General features: G+C 41.0%; 1 protein-coding gene across 3 annotated transcripts in view; it reads right to left on the bottom strand.

Moving 5' to 3' along the window:
• VPS13C (vacuolar protein sorting 13 homolog C) overlaps positions 1-10443 on the bottom strand; it is a 187592-nt gene extending 177149 nt beyond the window's left edge. For 2 of the 3 annotated variants that reach the window (XM_082737309.1, XM_082737310.1), the window contains exon 1: positions 10241-10442. In XM_082737309.1, coding sequence (XP_082593435.1) covers positions 10241-10340 — 100 coding nt within the window. In that variant the 5' untranslated portion in view covers positions 10341-10442. Of the gene's footprint in view, positions 1-10240 lie in introns of all 3 variants that reach the window. The other variant, XM_082737311.1, reaches the window with a different exon arrangement.
• Between the last annotated feature and the right edge of the window lie 2233 nt (positions 10444-12676).

The following is a 12676-nucleotide window of genomic DNA, read 5'->3' as shown; positions in this document are numbered from 1 at the left end:
CTGAAAACTACCAATGGCTAACAGAGTTAAACAAGTATTCTTAGAAAGTCAGACAAAGAGATTATTGTTAACAGGATTAAGGATTTTTTTAATTAATTTTTTTTAGGTTTTTTAAGTTTTTATAGTAATTAAATATGATTTTTATTTTAAATTATATAAATTATAATAAAAATGGAAAACAAAGCACAGGTAACTTCTAACATCAATAGGAGCTCAATATATTTTATATACATTCCTCTTATATCTAATAGTCAATTTACTTAGAGAAGCATTTAAAAAAATCTTATTTCTGCTTATGGTTTAGCAAACAAATGCATATTCCCTCTCTGAAAAATGTGAATGCTATCTAACAAACAGTGAATATAACAACGAAATAAGAATGACACATTCTATAAGTTATTTGCACTGAAGGAGGAGCCACTAGCCTCAGTACAAAGAAAAGGGGAGGAATAGTAGCAAATTGCAGATTAACACCAGGGTGAAAGTGCATTCATTCAACCAGCAGCTGAGTGCTTTATCTAGGTTATGCACTGTGCTAACATGTATTCTTCCACTCAACTGCATGTTTTTCTGCAGATATATATGCAGGAGTTGAACTGCCTATCCTCGGAATGTCAGAAATTCTGTTTATATAAAAAATAATTTATAAGACTAAGATTAAAGCAGACCCCCTCCTAAATATCAACCATTTTATATTTAACTGGATAGTAAGGAAAAGTTAATATTTAATTTCCTGTTCTACTTCAAGATAGCATAATAATTCCATATATAAACAAATAACTTTATTGCTATAGCCAGATCACAGGGCTAAGAACAGAGACCAAAATTCCTGAAAATCTGGAGAAAGGGTAAATATTCGAGTCAAAACTTTAAAAAACAGGGGCACCTGGGTGGCTCAGTGGGCTGAGCCTCTGCCTTCAGCTCAGGTCATGATCTCAGGGTCCTGGGATTGAGCCCAGCATCGGGCTCTCTGCTCAGCGGGGAGCTTGCTTCCCCTTCTCTCTGCCTGCTTCTCTGCCTGCTTGCTATCTCTCTCTCTGTCAAATAAATAAATAAAATCTTTAAGAAAAAAAAAACTTTAAAAAACAAACAAGAAAAAGAATGAATTGGAGATGGATAAACTAGATAAACTTAACACTGACAGCAAGAAGGGCACTAAAGCCAGTTCCACAATCAGGTGTCTCTAATCCCATGGAGAAGTTCCATGGAGACAATGGTGATAGACAAGGAAGGAAGTTCTATGAAGTGATTCCCCTTTATGATGAACTGACAGGCCTAAAGAGTGAGAGTAAGCAGTAAGTACAGTCTGTGTTTCAGAAGAGGTTTCTCATTCTCACATTATGATTCTCAGTAATAAACTAAAATTATTTTGATGAGCATATATAGTTAGGAAGTCACACATAGAGTCTCATAGTTAATCTTAAATATTTATTTATTTATTTATTCTTGCTAGAGGAAAGAGAGCTAGAGCACTTGCACAAGCAGGGGGAGGGGCAGAGGGAGAAGCAGACTCCCCACTGAGCAGGGAGCCAGACACAGGACTCCAATCCAGGACCATGGGATCATGACCTGAGTTGATGGCAGACGCCCAACCAACCAAGCCACCCAAGTGCCCCAAAGTTAATCATAAAGAGTATTTTCAGAAGTACCTGGATCAAAATTTATCTAATAATCTTTACTAATGAACCAGAAGATGAAAATGATAGTAAATCCATTAAATTAGCAAGTGACACCAAGGTAAGCAGAGTTGGAGTCACCTCAAAAAAATACAACAGAAAAAGAAATGTTGCTAAATTAAAGAAAACAACCAACTTAGTACATTTAGGAATACAAATGAAATGGTACTGGCGTAATATGAAAGAATCCTAAATTCAAGAATGGATTCTAAAGCACCTAATAGCTTACAAAATAAATGAAGAAAGACAGTACTGATGTTAAATACTTCCAGGCAGAAATAATCTGTCTGAACTTTCACAGAAGTTTAGCTATATCTTTCTTATGGTACTTAACTACCTAAATCCCCAACTTGATTATAAATTCCTTACTGATTCTCCTCATAGTAGAAGCTCAATAAACACTGACATAATTGATTTAGAATGCATATTATACTAGAGTAGGACAACTACAATAAGAACATAAAATTGAGAAGGGCGCCTGGGTGGCTCAGTTGTTAAGTGTCTGCCTTTGGCTCAGGTCATGATCCCAGGGTCCTGGGATCGAGCCCCACATCAGGCTTTCTGCTCAGCAAGAAACCTCCTCTCTCTCCCACTCCCCCTGCTTGTGTGTCCCCTCTCTCACTGTCTGTCAAATAAATAAATAAAATCTTTTTTAAAAAGAAAAGAACATAAAATCGTTCTATTTCAGAAAACACTCTTTGAGCTACCTTTCTTGATCTTCCATTGAAGGAGACAGGACATAGACATCAAGCAAAAGAAACTGAGGCACAGGAAGGCTAAATGACTGGCCTAAGGACACTATGTCAACCTAGTAAGTGGTAGAGCCAGGGCTCAAATTTTCTGATGCCCAGTGTTTTGCTCAGCATATCACACTGTCTCCCAAAGAGCAGAGCAGAATGGGTAGAGAATCTTAATTCTAAAAATAATTCTATCTTCTTTGTGGAGAAAAAATGCCATACATTGAGAGGCCTGTGTAGTTGGTGGATCCACTTTTGGTCTTTGCATTTTAAGAGTGTGAAAAAAATCCCAAACCAAAAGGGAAACTAAAATCAGTAAACCTAACAAGGACAAAACCAGTAAAAAAGGATAGAGTCAAGGTTTATGTTAGGAGGATTATTAGAATAAAGGAGAGTGGCACAGTGGAAAACACAGAAGCAGGAGATGGTCATCATAGTACTTTTCATAAATCTACATTTTTCCAAAAACAAAGACAGAAATTCATAAGTTATAACTATTCAGAACCATAAAGATCTTTAAACCTAATTCCTGCTCACTTTACATATGAAAAAAATAAAGCCTAAAAATATCAGGTGGTTTATCTAAAATCATACAATTATTGTGTAGCAGTGCAATAAAACCTCGGTCTCCTGACTCCCCGGTCAATGTTGTTAACATAAAACAGAGATTAATTTAAAACTGTTTAAAAATAAAACAAAACAGCCCAACAAACAAAAATGCCATGCCTACTCCATGAAACTAGTTTTTCATATTATAAAACAATAAAAAAAATTCATAATTCTGGGACACCTAGGTGGCTCAGTGGGTTAAGGCCTCTGCCTTCGGCTCTGGTCATGATCTCAGGGTTCTGGGATCGAGCCCTGCATCAGGCTCTCTGCGGTGGGGAGCCAGCTTCCTCTCTCTCTCTCCCTGCCTACCTCTCCCTCTACTTGTGATCTCTGTCTGTCAAATAAATAAATAAAACATTTAAAAAAATAAAACATTAAAAAAAAATTTAATGCTATATATTTATTTTGTTTCCTTTATGTATCACAGACTCATTACTTGAAAGTATATCAAAATACTGAGACATACTCATTCTCAAAAAGTGAACTAATGTAAATGACTGAATGGTTTTTTAAAGCATAAATCAAATTATTTTAATAACCATTGTTTTAGTAAAGAATACTGAAGAAACTATTGTAGCAATTCATTTCAATTGAACATTTCCATTCAACCCAAATTAACTAATTTAGTTAACAGGCTCCTTTTTCTTGTAAGATTTATTTAAGTAATCCCTATACCTCATGTGGGGCTTGAAACACAATCCCAAGATCAAGAGTCACACTTTTGTCACTCTCCTCTGCCCCTCCCTCCTCCAACAGAGCCATGTAGGCACCTCCCACAGAACTCCCTTTAATAGTTTAGAGACTTTGTCTTGGGAGACATTGTGAGAGGAAACAATTGACTCTTACTCTTTCCATTTCCCTGTTCAAATAGGAAGTCTTGGCAAAGAAAGGTGGAAAGCTGCCAGATTACCAACTTTCTCCCTTTCAGGAACATTTCAGGGATCTCATAAACGAGTAGTGTAGCAGAGCTTCCAAGCAAAATGGTTATCAAACTACCAACCTCCAGTTTTTTTTTTTCTGGAAAAGGGAGGAATTTTTAATTTATGATGCTTTTAAAAGGGTGGTAAGGTTATTTTCAAATTAAGTTTTTAAGCATTGCTTTTATAATAACTGAACCTAAATATGTATTACAATACTGAACTTTGTTATTTATTTTACATGCTATATATAGGACAAGCTACTGACAAATGTGGCCTTCACTACACCAGGTGCTGGCTGGGAGGAAAGGACAAAAAAAGAATTCCTCTACAAGTTTAGAAATATCTTGATACGGCTATGTTTTATTTGTCAAGGTTAAAAAGAAGCAAAGAGGCCTACTTTTTCCTGTATTCTCAAGCTACTCTACAGCTACCAGTTAGGACAATGTAAAATATTAGATTTGAATTTGCAACATTTCACGACTGTGACTCTTCGCTCACCATTCTGAATGAAGAACAAAGAGGAAAGATGCAGTGATCATAATTTCCCACTATGTAAGAAGAGCAAGAGGCACAAAGACAACTAATGAAGGAGATCACTCTGCTCTGGCCTTGTTCAAATCACAAAGGTTAAAAGCCAGAAGAGATGACCTTGCCTAACCACCTCATTTACAGATAAGAAAGTAGGAGTCACTTCTCAGTGACTTGCCAAAAGCCACATAACTAGGCAGTATCAAAGATGGAATTAGATCCCTCCTTCCTTAAGCTGCTCTACTCCCAACAGTATCTGGCAGCTGGCGGAAAAGTGTCAGGCCTGAGGTGAAGGACAGCACAGTCATCAGCACGGGCTCAGCGTGGTTTGCAGAGCTACGAACTCTGCGGGCACTCCACCTGGCTTCTATCCCTGGTCACTGTAGCCACTCCCTGGAGCCAATACATCCCAGCCTCTTGTATACTCTACCCAACAAATGGAAGTGAGAATTCGGAATGAAGGATTTTCCTGCTGACGTTCCACAGTAAAACATTTTGAAAAATCAAACTGACAAGGTTCTACATTGCTTAATACTACTTAAATCAAGTTGCAAAAGATAAGGCATTTCAACATACCTTTTCAAAAACATGTTACTCTTAAAACAATTATATCCTGGACACAGCTCAAATGGCTAAGGGCTATACAATTTATTTTAGGTACCAGTTTCTAGAGAACAAAACCCTTCCTAACTGAATAGGCAAGCAACATGCCACCACATATTTTTCTGAGCCTTTGAAAACCTGACTTACAAACCTGCTGGGATATAAGTATATAAGTATATATACTTATATAAAATATAAGTATTTTAAGTTAAATTCAAATGTAAATGGGTTTTTTTTTAAGAAGTTTGGAAAGTAAGTGTTTAGATGTGTTGTGTTAGCGCTATACCAAACTGTCAAACTACAGATTATGAAAACCCTAAGTTTAAATAAAGCCTAGAAGAAACATATTCATGAAAATAAAACAAAGCAAGCTGTTTTCATAACTCAGCCAGGTTTGTTTGTCATATTACTATCAGTATTAACAATTTAACAATTATAAGTACAAAGGATTTTCAAATCATTTAGTCCCAAACACAGTGCTATTTCCTCATTTTACAGATAAGGAAAATGAGGCTTAAAGAATTAAAATGCTTTGCTACAGGTCCCACAGTTAGTAAATAATCAGGGCCTCATTTTCCTACAACAAGGTTTTTTAAAAGACATTCAGCTTAAATCACTGTATTGGGAATTGGGACGCTTGGGTGGCTCAGTAGGGTAACTGTCTGCCTTTGGCTCAGGTCATGATCCCAGCCAGGGTCCTGGGATTGAGTCCCTCCTAGTCAGTGCTCCTAGCTCAGCAAGGAGCCTGCTTCTCCCTCTGTTTGTTGCTCCCCCAGCTTGTGCTCTCTCACTCTCTGACAAATAAATAAATAAAATCTTAAACACACACACAGGTATTGTTTGGCATTAAAAAAAAAAAAATCTTTGAAAGAATAAAAACAGGGGTGCTTAGGTGGCTTAGTCGTTAAGCATCTGCTTTCGATTGAGGTCATGATCCCATGCGCCTGGGATCCAGGCCCATACTGCGTTCCAGGTGCACATCGGGCTCCCTGCTCAAAGGAGAGCCTGCTTCTCCCTCTCCCTTTGCAGCTCCCCCTGCTTGTGCTCCTTCTTTCTGTGTCAAATAAAAAAATAAAATCTTAAAAAAAATAAATAAATCAAAAAATAAAAGAATAAAAACAGAAAAAAGAAAAAGCTTTCTTTTTGGCTTCTCCAATTTAAAGGCAATTTCCATAGTATACTTCCTGTTTCTAGACTTTCAAATAAAATTTCCTCATCCTTCTTATTCTACAACTTTTGTTTATCATGAATTTCACTGTGAATGTCTATGTATGTATGAATATATGCACACAATCCTTTTCAAATTGTTTACACAATATTTAGACTTTTGAAACTACTTCCTGACATCATTTTGCATTCTTACCAAGATGATACCTTTCAATCACTTAAGACACGTTTCCTTCTTAAACTGTAAATTTCATGAGGCATACACACTCTCTAAGTTCTTTTTCACTTCTTACTACAGTGTGTTCAGCACCCAGAAGGTCTCTTAAAAATGAAGAAGACAGGGGCGCCTGGGGGGCTCAGTGGGTTAAGCCTCTGCCTTCAGCTAGGGTCATAATCTCAGGGTCCTGGGATTGAGCCCCACATTGGACTCTCTGCTCAGTGGGGAGCCTGCTCCCCCCCACCCCCTGTCTCTGCCTACTTGTGATCTCTCTCTCTCTGTTAAATAAATAAATAAAATCTTTTTTAAAAAAGAAAAAAAAAAAAAAGAAGAAGTCAATCTCAATATTCTCCTCAGAGCTGGGTTTCGCAACAAATATTTTCAGCTAGATAAATCTTTGTTGTGAGGAGCTGCCCTATTCATTGCAGGGTGTAGCAGTATGCCTGGGTCTACCCATTAGATCCTAGTAGCACAACTCTGCTACTAAGTGTGACAACCAAAAATGTCTCAGACAGTTAAAAATCACTGTTTTAGCCTAGTCAAATATTCCAGTTAAGAAGTATCACTTTAGGGGCGCCTGGGTGGCTCAGTGGGTTAAGCCACTGCCTTCGGCTCAGGTCATGATCTCGGGGTCCTGGGATGGAGTCCCGCATCGGGCTCTCTGCTCAGCGGGGAGCCTGCTTCCTCCTCTCTCTCTGCCTGCCTCTCTGCCTACTTGTGATCTCTCTCTGTCAAATAAATAAAATCTTTAAAAAAAAAAAAAAAAGAAGTATCACTTTAGTTTTCCATGTGTTTCTAAAGAATAGTAAGATCAGCCCTGTGAAATTTTCACAGGTTGAATTCTTTTCTCAGGATGTGAAAAATAATTTTTTATAGATTTATTTGTCAGAGAGAAAGCGAGCACACAAGCAGGGGAAGTGGCAGGCAGAGAGAGAGAAGCAGGCTCTCCGCAGAGCAAGGAGCCCCATGTGGGACTTGATCCCAGGACACTGGGATCATGACCTGAGCCAAAGGCAGACACTTAATCGACTGAGCCACCCAGGCATCCCAAGATGTGAAAATTTAACAACAGAAAAAATGGAAACAGCCAAGGTTTATGACACATAAACCTTATTTACTACAACAAATAATTTTCAAATAAGAATATATAAATTTCAATTCTTTATAAAATTTGTATTATGGATGTCATAAATATCAGCTATTCCATTAACATACCCACTTGTTTACCACAAAAGGTTAAAGATACATTTCTTCAGGAATATTTTCAGAGAAGAAAAATAACTCACACATCTTGCCTTTCTTTTTCAGTGGGAGAATTAGTGTCATAAAATACACTGAATAATATCTATAAAACTTTCCTTAATAACAACCACAAAAATAAATGGTGGCAACACTTCACAGAAGCAGGGATGTAGGTTGATAAAACTGAGGGAATCCCAGATTAGACTTCTAATGGATACAACTACTGAAAGAAAGGAGTTTCTTTTCTGAGGCTTATTATAAAGTAAGTTTGCCATTGGCAGCATACCTCATTCTAAAAGAAAGAAAATGAGGTGAAAGAAAATAAAGTCCACTAAAAAAGAGAGGAATAAATGACATAATATTGTGGCGTTTTAATTTCAGATGTGAAAAAGTTCAAAATCCCCAGGAAGCATAGTTCACAATTTCATAGTAAAAACACGTACAACTAAAATCAGAGTACTGGCACCGGAAGGCCCCTCATATGATACTTATTCCAACTTCCAATTTTAAAGAAAAAGGATAGAAAAATTTGGTAGAGAAGAAATCTTTGAATATACCCATAAACTTTGTTTCTTTAAAAATAAATCTGACATAAATAGGGCACACCGCTTTAACTTGGCATGTGATTTTGAGCAGTGACCACATGGGAATATTATATTATTTGGTATGATTTTTTTTCCTTTGAAAGTCTAAAGTAAGAACTAACAAGAAGAAAGGCTAGTGGTTTATCCAACACAACAACCTAGAACCCACGTTTCCTAAATGCTAGCCCAGTCCCTTTTCAGATTTCCAATAATGTTTACAGACTAGAGGGGATCCTGGGTGGCTCAGTCAGTTAAGTGTCTGCCTTCTGATGGGGTCATGATCCCAGATTCCTAGGATTGAGCCCCACAGGGGGCTCTTTACTCAGTGCAGAGCTTGCTTCTTCCTCTGCCCCTCACCTTGCCGGTGGTCCCTCACTTTCTATCTCAAATAAATAAAAATCTTAATAACAATAATAATAATGTTTACAGACTAAGAAGAATAATTTGTATTCAACAGTATTCTGAAGAAAGAGTTGGCTCCTACAGAAGGCACCAGAAATTTAATCCCTCTAATGTCTCCTTCTTTACTTCTCTTTCTCCTGCATTTTATTAGCGTTGGGGGAGGGCACACAAAGGATGTAATGTTGGGCAAACCCCACAGAACCAATCAATTGATCAGCGACCTATCCAAAAAGGCTCCTCCCCAACCAGGGCAGTACTCCTGGCTCTGTAACAACACTGCTCAGTATAAATATATGGTTCACATATGCAATTATAAATTTCAGGAACCAAGTTTTTTTAAAAAAGGAAAAAGAAACGGGGGAATGAATTTTAATAATACACTGTACTTAACCCAATATAATTACTATTTCAACATATAATCAACATGAAAGATTGAGATCTTACACTCTTTTTCCTACTATTTTCAAAACTCCACCTCATTTCAGACTTAACAGCAAGTCTCAATTCACACTAACTACATTTCAAGTACCTAAGAGCCGCAGGGCTGATGGCCACCCTATGGGACAGCGTGGGTCTGTAACTATTTGTTGACTAAATTAAAAGCAGTTCCATCCATTTGAGTAGTTCTTTGAATTTCCTTCCAAAGCTGACAAAACTCCCAAAAGTCTCTTGTAGTGTGAAACTGTATCCCCAAGATCCCCAAAGCTTAATATGCATTATCAGTGCAAATAATCTTTTCTGAAAAGTGTGCAAACATACTACTTACTACTACACACTCAATGTTGAGGACAGAAACGTTTGTGTTTGGGGCATACACCTAATTAATGATGATGCCTGTCGTGGCTTGAATTATTTTTTTCTATCATCCAAAACAAAACTGAAAGTCATCTCCTACTGAGGTGAAGTAAATATTAAGGGAAGAAGTCGTCTTCTCAAAAGCTCAAAGTACTGTAAGAAGCCATACTAAACAGGCCTGTAGGAATGATCTTCCAGGGCCAACACAGATCCCTGCCCCAATCCTGCAATCCTAAAAAGAAGGAAGCCAGGTCCTGCTCGCCATAAAATGCCAAGAGAAGGTTAACTGCGAAACGCAATTTCCTTTTTCTTCTTCCTTGGTGCCACTTTATTAGGCGTGTGTGACCACGCAGTCATCCCCACTGCACGAGGTGCTGGAGGAGAAAGCCCCGTGGAGCCAACGGGGCCAGACTGAGGGCAGCGAGAGGACCCTCCGAGGAGGGCACGGCGGGACAGAGCTGGGAGACCGCCTCCGGGACGCGGAAGGCGGGAACTCGGGCAGCGCGAGCACGACCCTGCAGCCTCTCCCCACCCCAGGCTGGTACCCGGGACACCGCGGCGGCGGAAGCCGGCACAGGCCTCCCGGCATCGCGCACCTGCCGCCCCGGGGGAGGGGGGGGGGGCAGCCGAGGGCCCTCCCCGGAGGCGGAGTCTCGGGCGGCGGAGGGAGCCGGGCCCGGGCTGGGTCCGGGCAAGAGGAGCCCGCAGCGTGGGCCCCTTCGCCAGCGCCGCAGCCCACCGGCCGCACCCTCTCGCTTACCGCCCCAGATCCCCAGCTTCAGCTGGGACTTGTTGAGGTTCTCCACATAGTCCCCCAGGAAGCGGTTCAGCAAGTCCGCGACCACCGACTCCAGCACCATGGTGGGGCTGAGGCACCGGGAGAGGGAGGAGCCGGAACCGCCCGGCGCTGCTCAGGGCGGCGGTGCGCGCCGCGAATGACAGCCCCGCGGGCGCCGGCCCGCCCCCGCGCCGCGCGCGTGACCCGGGCTGTGCGCAGGCGCGTCGCCGCCGCCGCCGCCGCCGCCGCCGCTGGGAATCCCAGGACGAGGGCGGTGAGCTGCAAGCTGGCTGTGTCTCTGCTGCTGCGGCCCCAGTTACCCGAGGGCGGGCGGGGGTGCTACGGAGAGCCGCGCCCGAGGTACCAAACGGGAAGGACGTTAAGAAAAAGGGCAGGAAGGAGTTACTGAGCACAGCGACCTCTACGAGGTCGCTCTGTTTGCCTGCCGTCGCCTCCTGTCGGTCTTGGGTCCGCAGAGCTCACCGTCCTGGACAAAAGCTGCTCACCAGCGCCTCGCCTTGCCCCGGCGGAGCGGACCCGACCCAGGGGGTCCGGCGCCTCCCAGGCCCCAAGTTCATCCTAGGAGCCTCCTAGGCAACTACCCTTTCACCCGTGTGTCAGCTGGAGAAAGAAGACCTGCACCCTGTCCTGCTACATTAACCCCGCCTGGGGCAACATCTCCGTTTCTTTTTGCTTCTTGAAAATTTTAATTTTAAAATTTTAGAAGTGAAAGGAGAGGGAACAGAACGGTGTCCTAGGATGAAAGATAAAATGGCAACTGAAGAGCGCCTGGGTGGCTCAGTGGGTTAAGCCGCTGCCTTTGGCTCAGGTCATGATCTCAGGGTCCTGGGATCGAGTCCCGCATCGGGCTCTCTGCTCAGCAGGGAGCCTGCTTCTCTCTCTCTTTCTCTCTCTCTGCCTGCCTCTCCATCTACTGTGATCTCTCTCTGTTAAGTAAATAAAATCTTTTAAAAAAAAATGGCGACTGAATATGCATTGTGTTCTTGCCCTTCTGTGCTTGACTCACTTTTAGTTTACTCAGGAGCCGTTTCTTAGTTACCTCATTAGGGAAATGAAGAACAGAGGTAGTACTTACTTTATTTTCTTTAAGTATGGGTTAGCTGTTAATTATATGTTACTTTCTTCCATACTGTCCTTGAACTGGTCTAGTGTGGCAAGACATTGAAAGTGGAGGCTTTTATAGTGCAAGAACTCGATCTTAACAAAATTTAACCACCCATTGAATCCCTTTGTTTTTTCTTAAAATAGATTTCAAAAAGCTGTTGAAAACAGAAATAAACGTAAATACTAAGGTTATTGTAGTCAGAAGCATTTATTGGGGCACCTGGGTGGCTCACTGCCTTGGGCCTCTGCCTTCTGCTGGGGTCGTGATCTCAGGGTCCTGGGATGGAACACCATGTCGTGTTGGGCTCTCTGCTTGGCAGGGAGCCTGCTCCCCTGCCCCCCACCACCACTCTGCCTACTTGTGATCTCTGTCAAATAAATAAATAAAATCTTTTAAAAAAAGAAGAAGCACTTGTTAACATGTAATGTCTGAAAAACAGTGAATTGCTCCTAAAGAACTGCTATCAACCAAATATTTGTGTTCCCCAAAATTCTATGTTGAAATCCTAACCCCAACGTGATGGTATTGGGAGATGGGGCCCTAAGGTGGTATTTAGGTCGTTAGGTAATTAAGCAAAATCCTCATGAATAGAATTAGTACCCTTTTTAAAAAGACCACCCCCCCCATAAAAAGAAAAAAAAATACAGAGAGCTCCCTCTACTTTTGCATGTTGAGAACACAACAAGAAAACACCCATCTATGAACCAGGAAGTGGGTCTTCACCAGATTCTAAATTGCCTGGCATTGTGATATTGGACTTCCAATACTCAAAACTGTGAGAAATTTTTAACCACAGTTTATGGTACTTTTTTATAGCAGCCTGAATGGACTAAGACAAGATCAAAGAGAAGTCAAAATGTCTGCAATTGTGTTATGTAAAATGGATGTAAAGAAAGAACCAATACTAATCAGTACTATCAATACCCACCTCCATCCTTCATGCATATACACAGAAAATATGTCCTTAACCATTTGTTTTTCGTTGCTCAGTCGCCTTGACAAAATACCTAGGAGGCACTGTGCACTTCTTTCCTTCACTATCTGCAACCAATGAAAAGCCAAACCGGTCTATTCTGCTTCTGTCACATTTCCTAAATTCTTCTTATATTTCACCTGGAGCATGTAATCACCTTCTAACTGGCGTCCTTTTTCTCCCTTCTCCAACCATCTGCACGCTGCCATGGAGCTAGTTTCTAAAGCACAGCTGAACTCAAGTTAGTCATATGCTCAAAAATACCCAGTAACTTTCCACTGTTTTGACGCCCTCCTCTAACTGTCCCCAAGGTGTTTCT

Source organism: Mustela nivalis (assembly GCF_964662115.1).
Source record: "Mustela nivalis genome assembly, chromosome: 6".
Taxonomy (NCBI): Eukaryota; Metazoa; Chordata; class Mammalia; order Carnivora; family Mustelidae; genus Mustela; species Mustela nivalis.
This window is presented reverse-complemented; position numbering and strand designations above follow the sequence as displayed.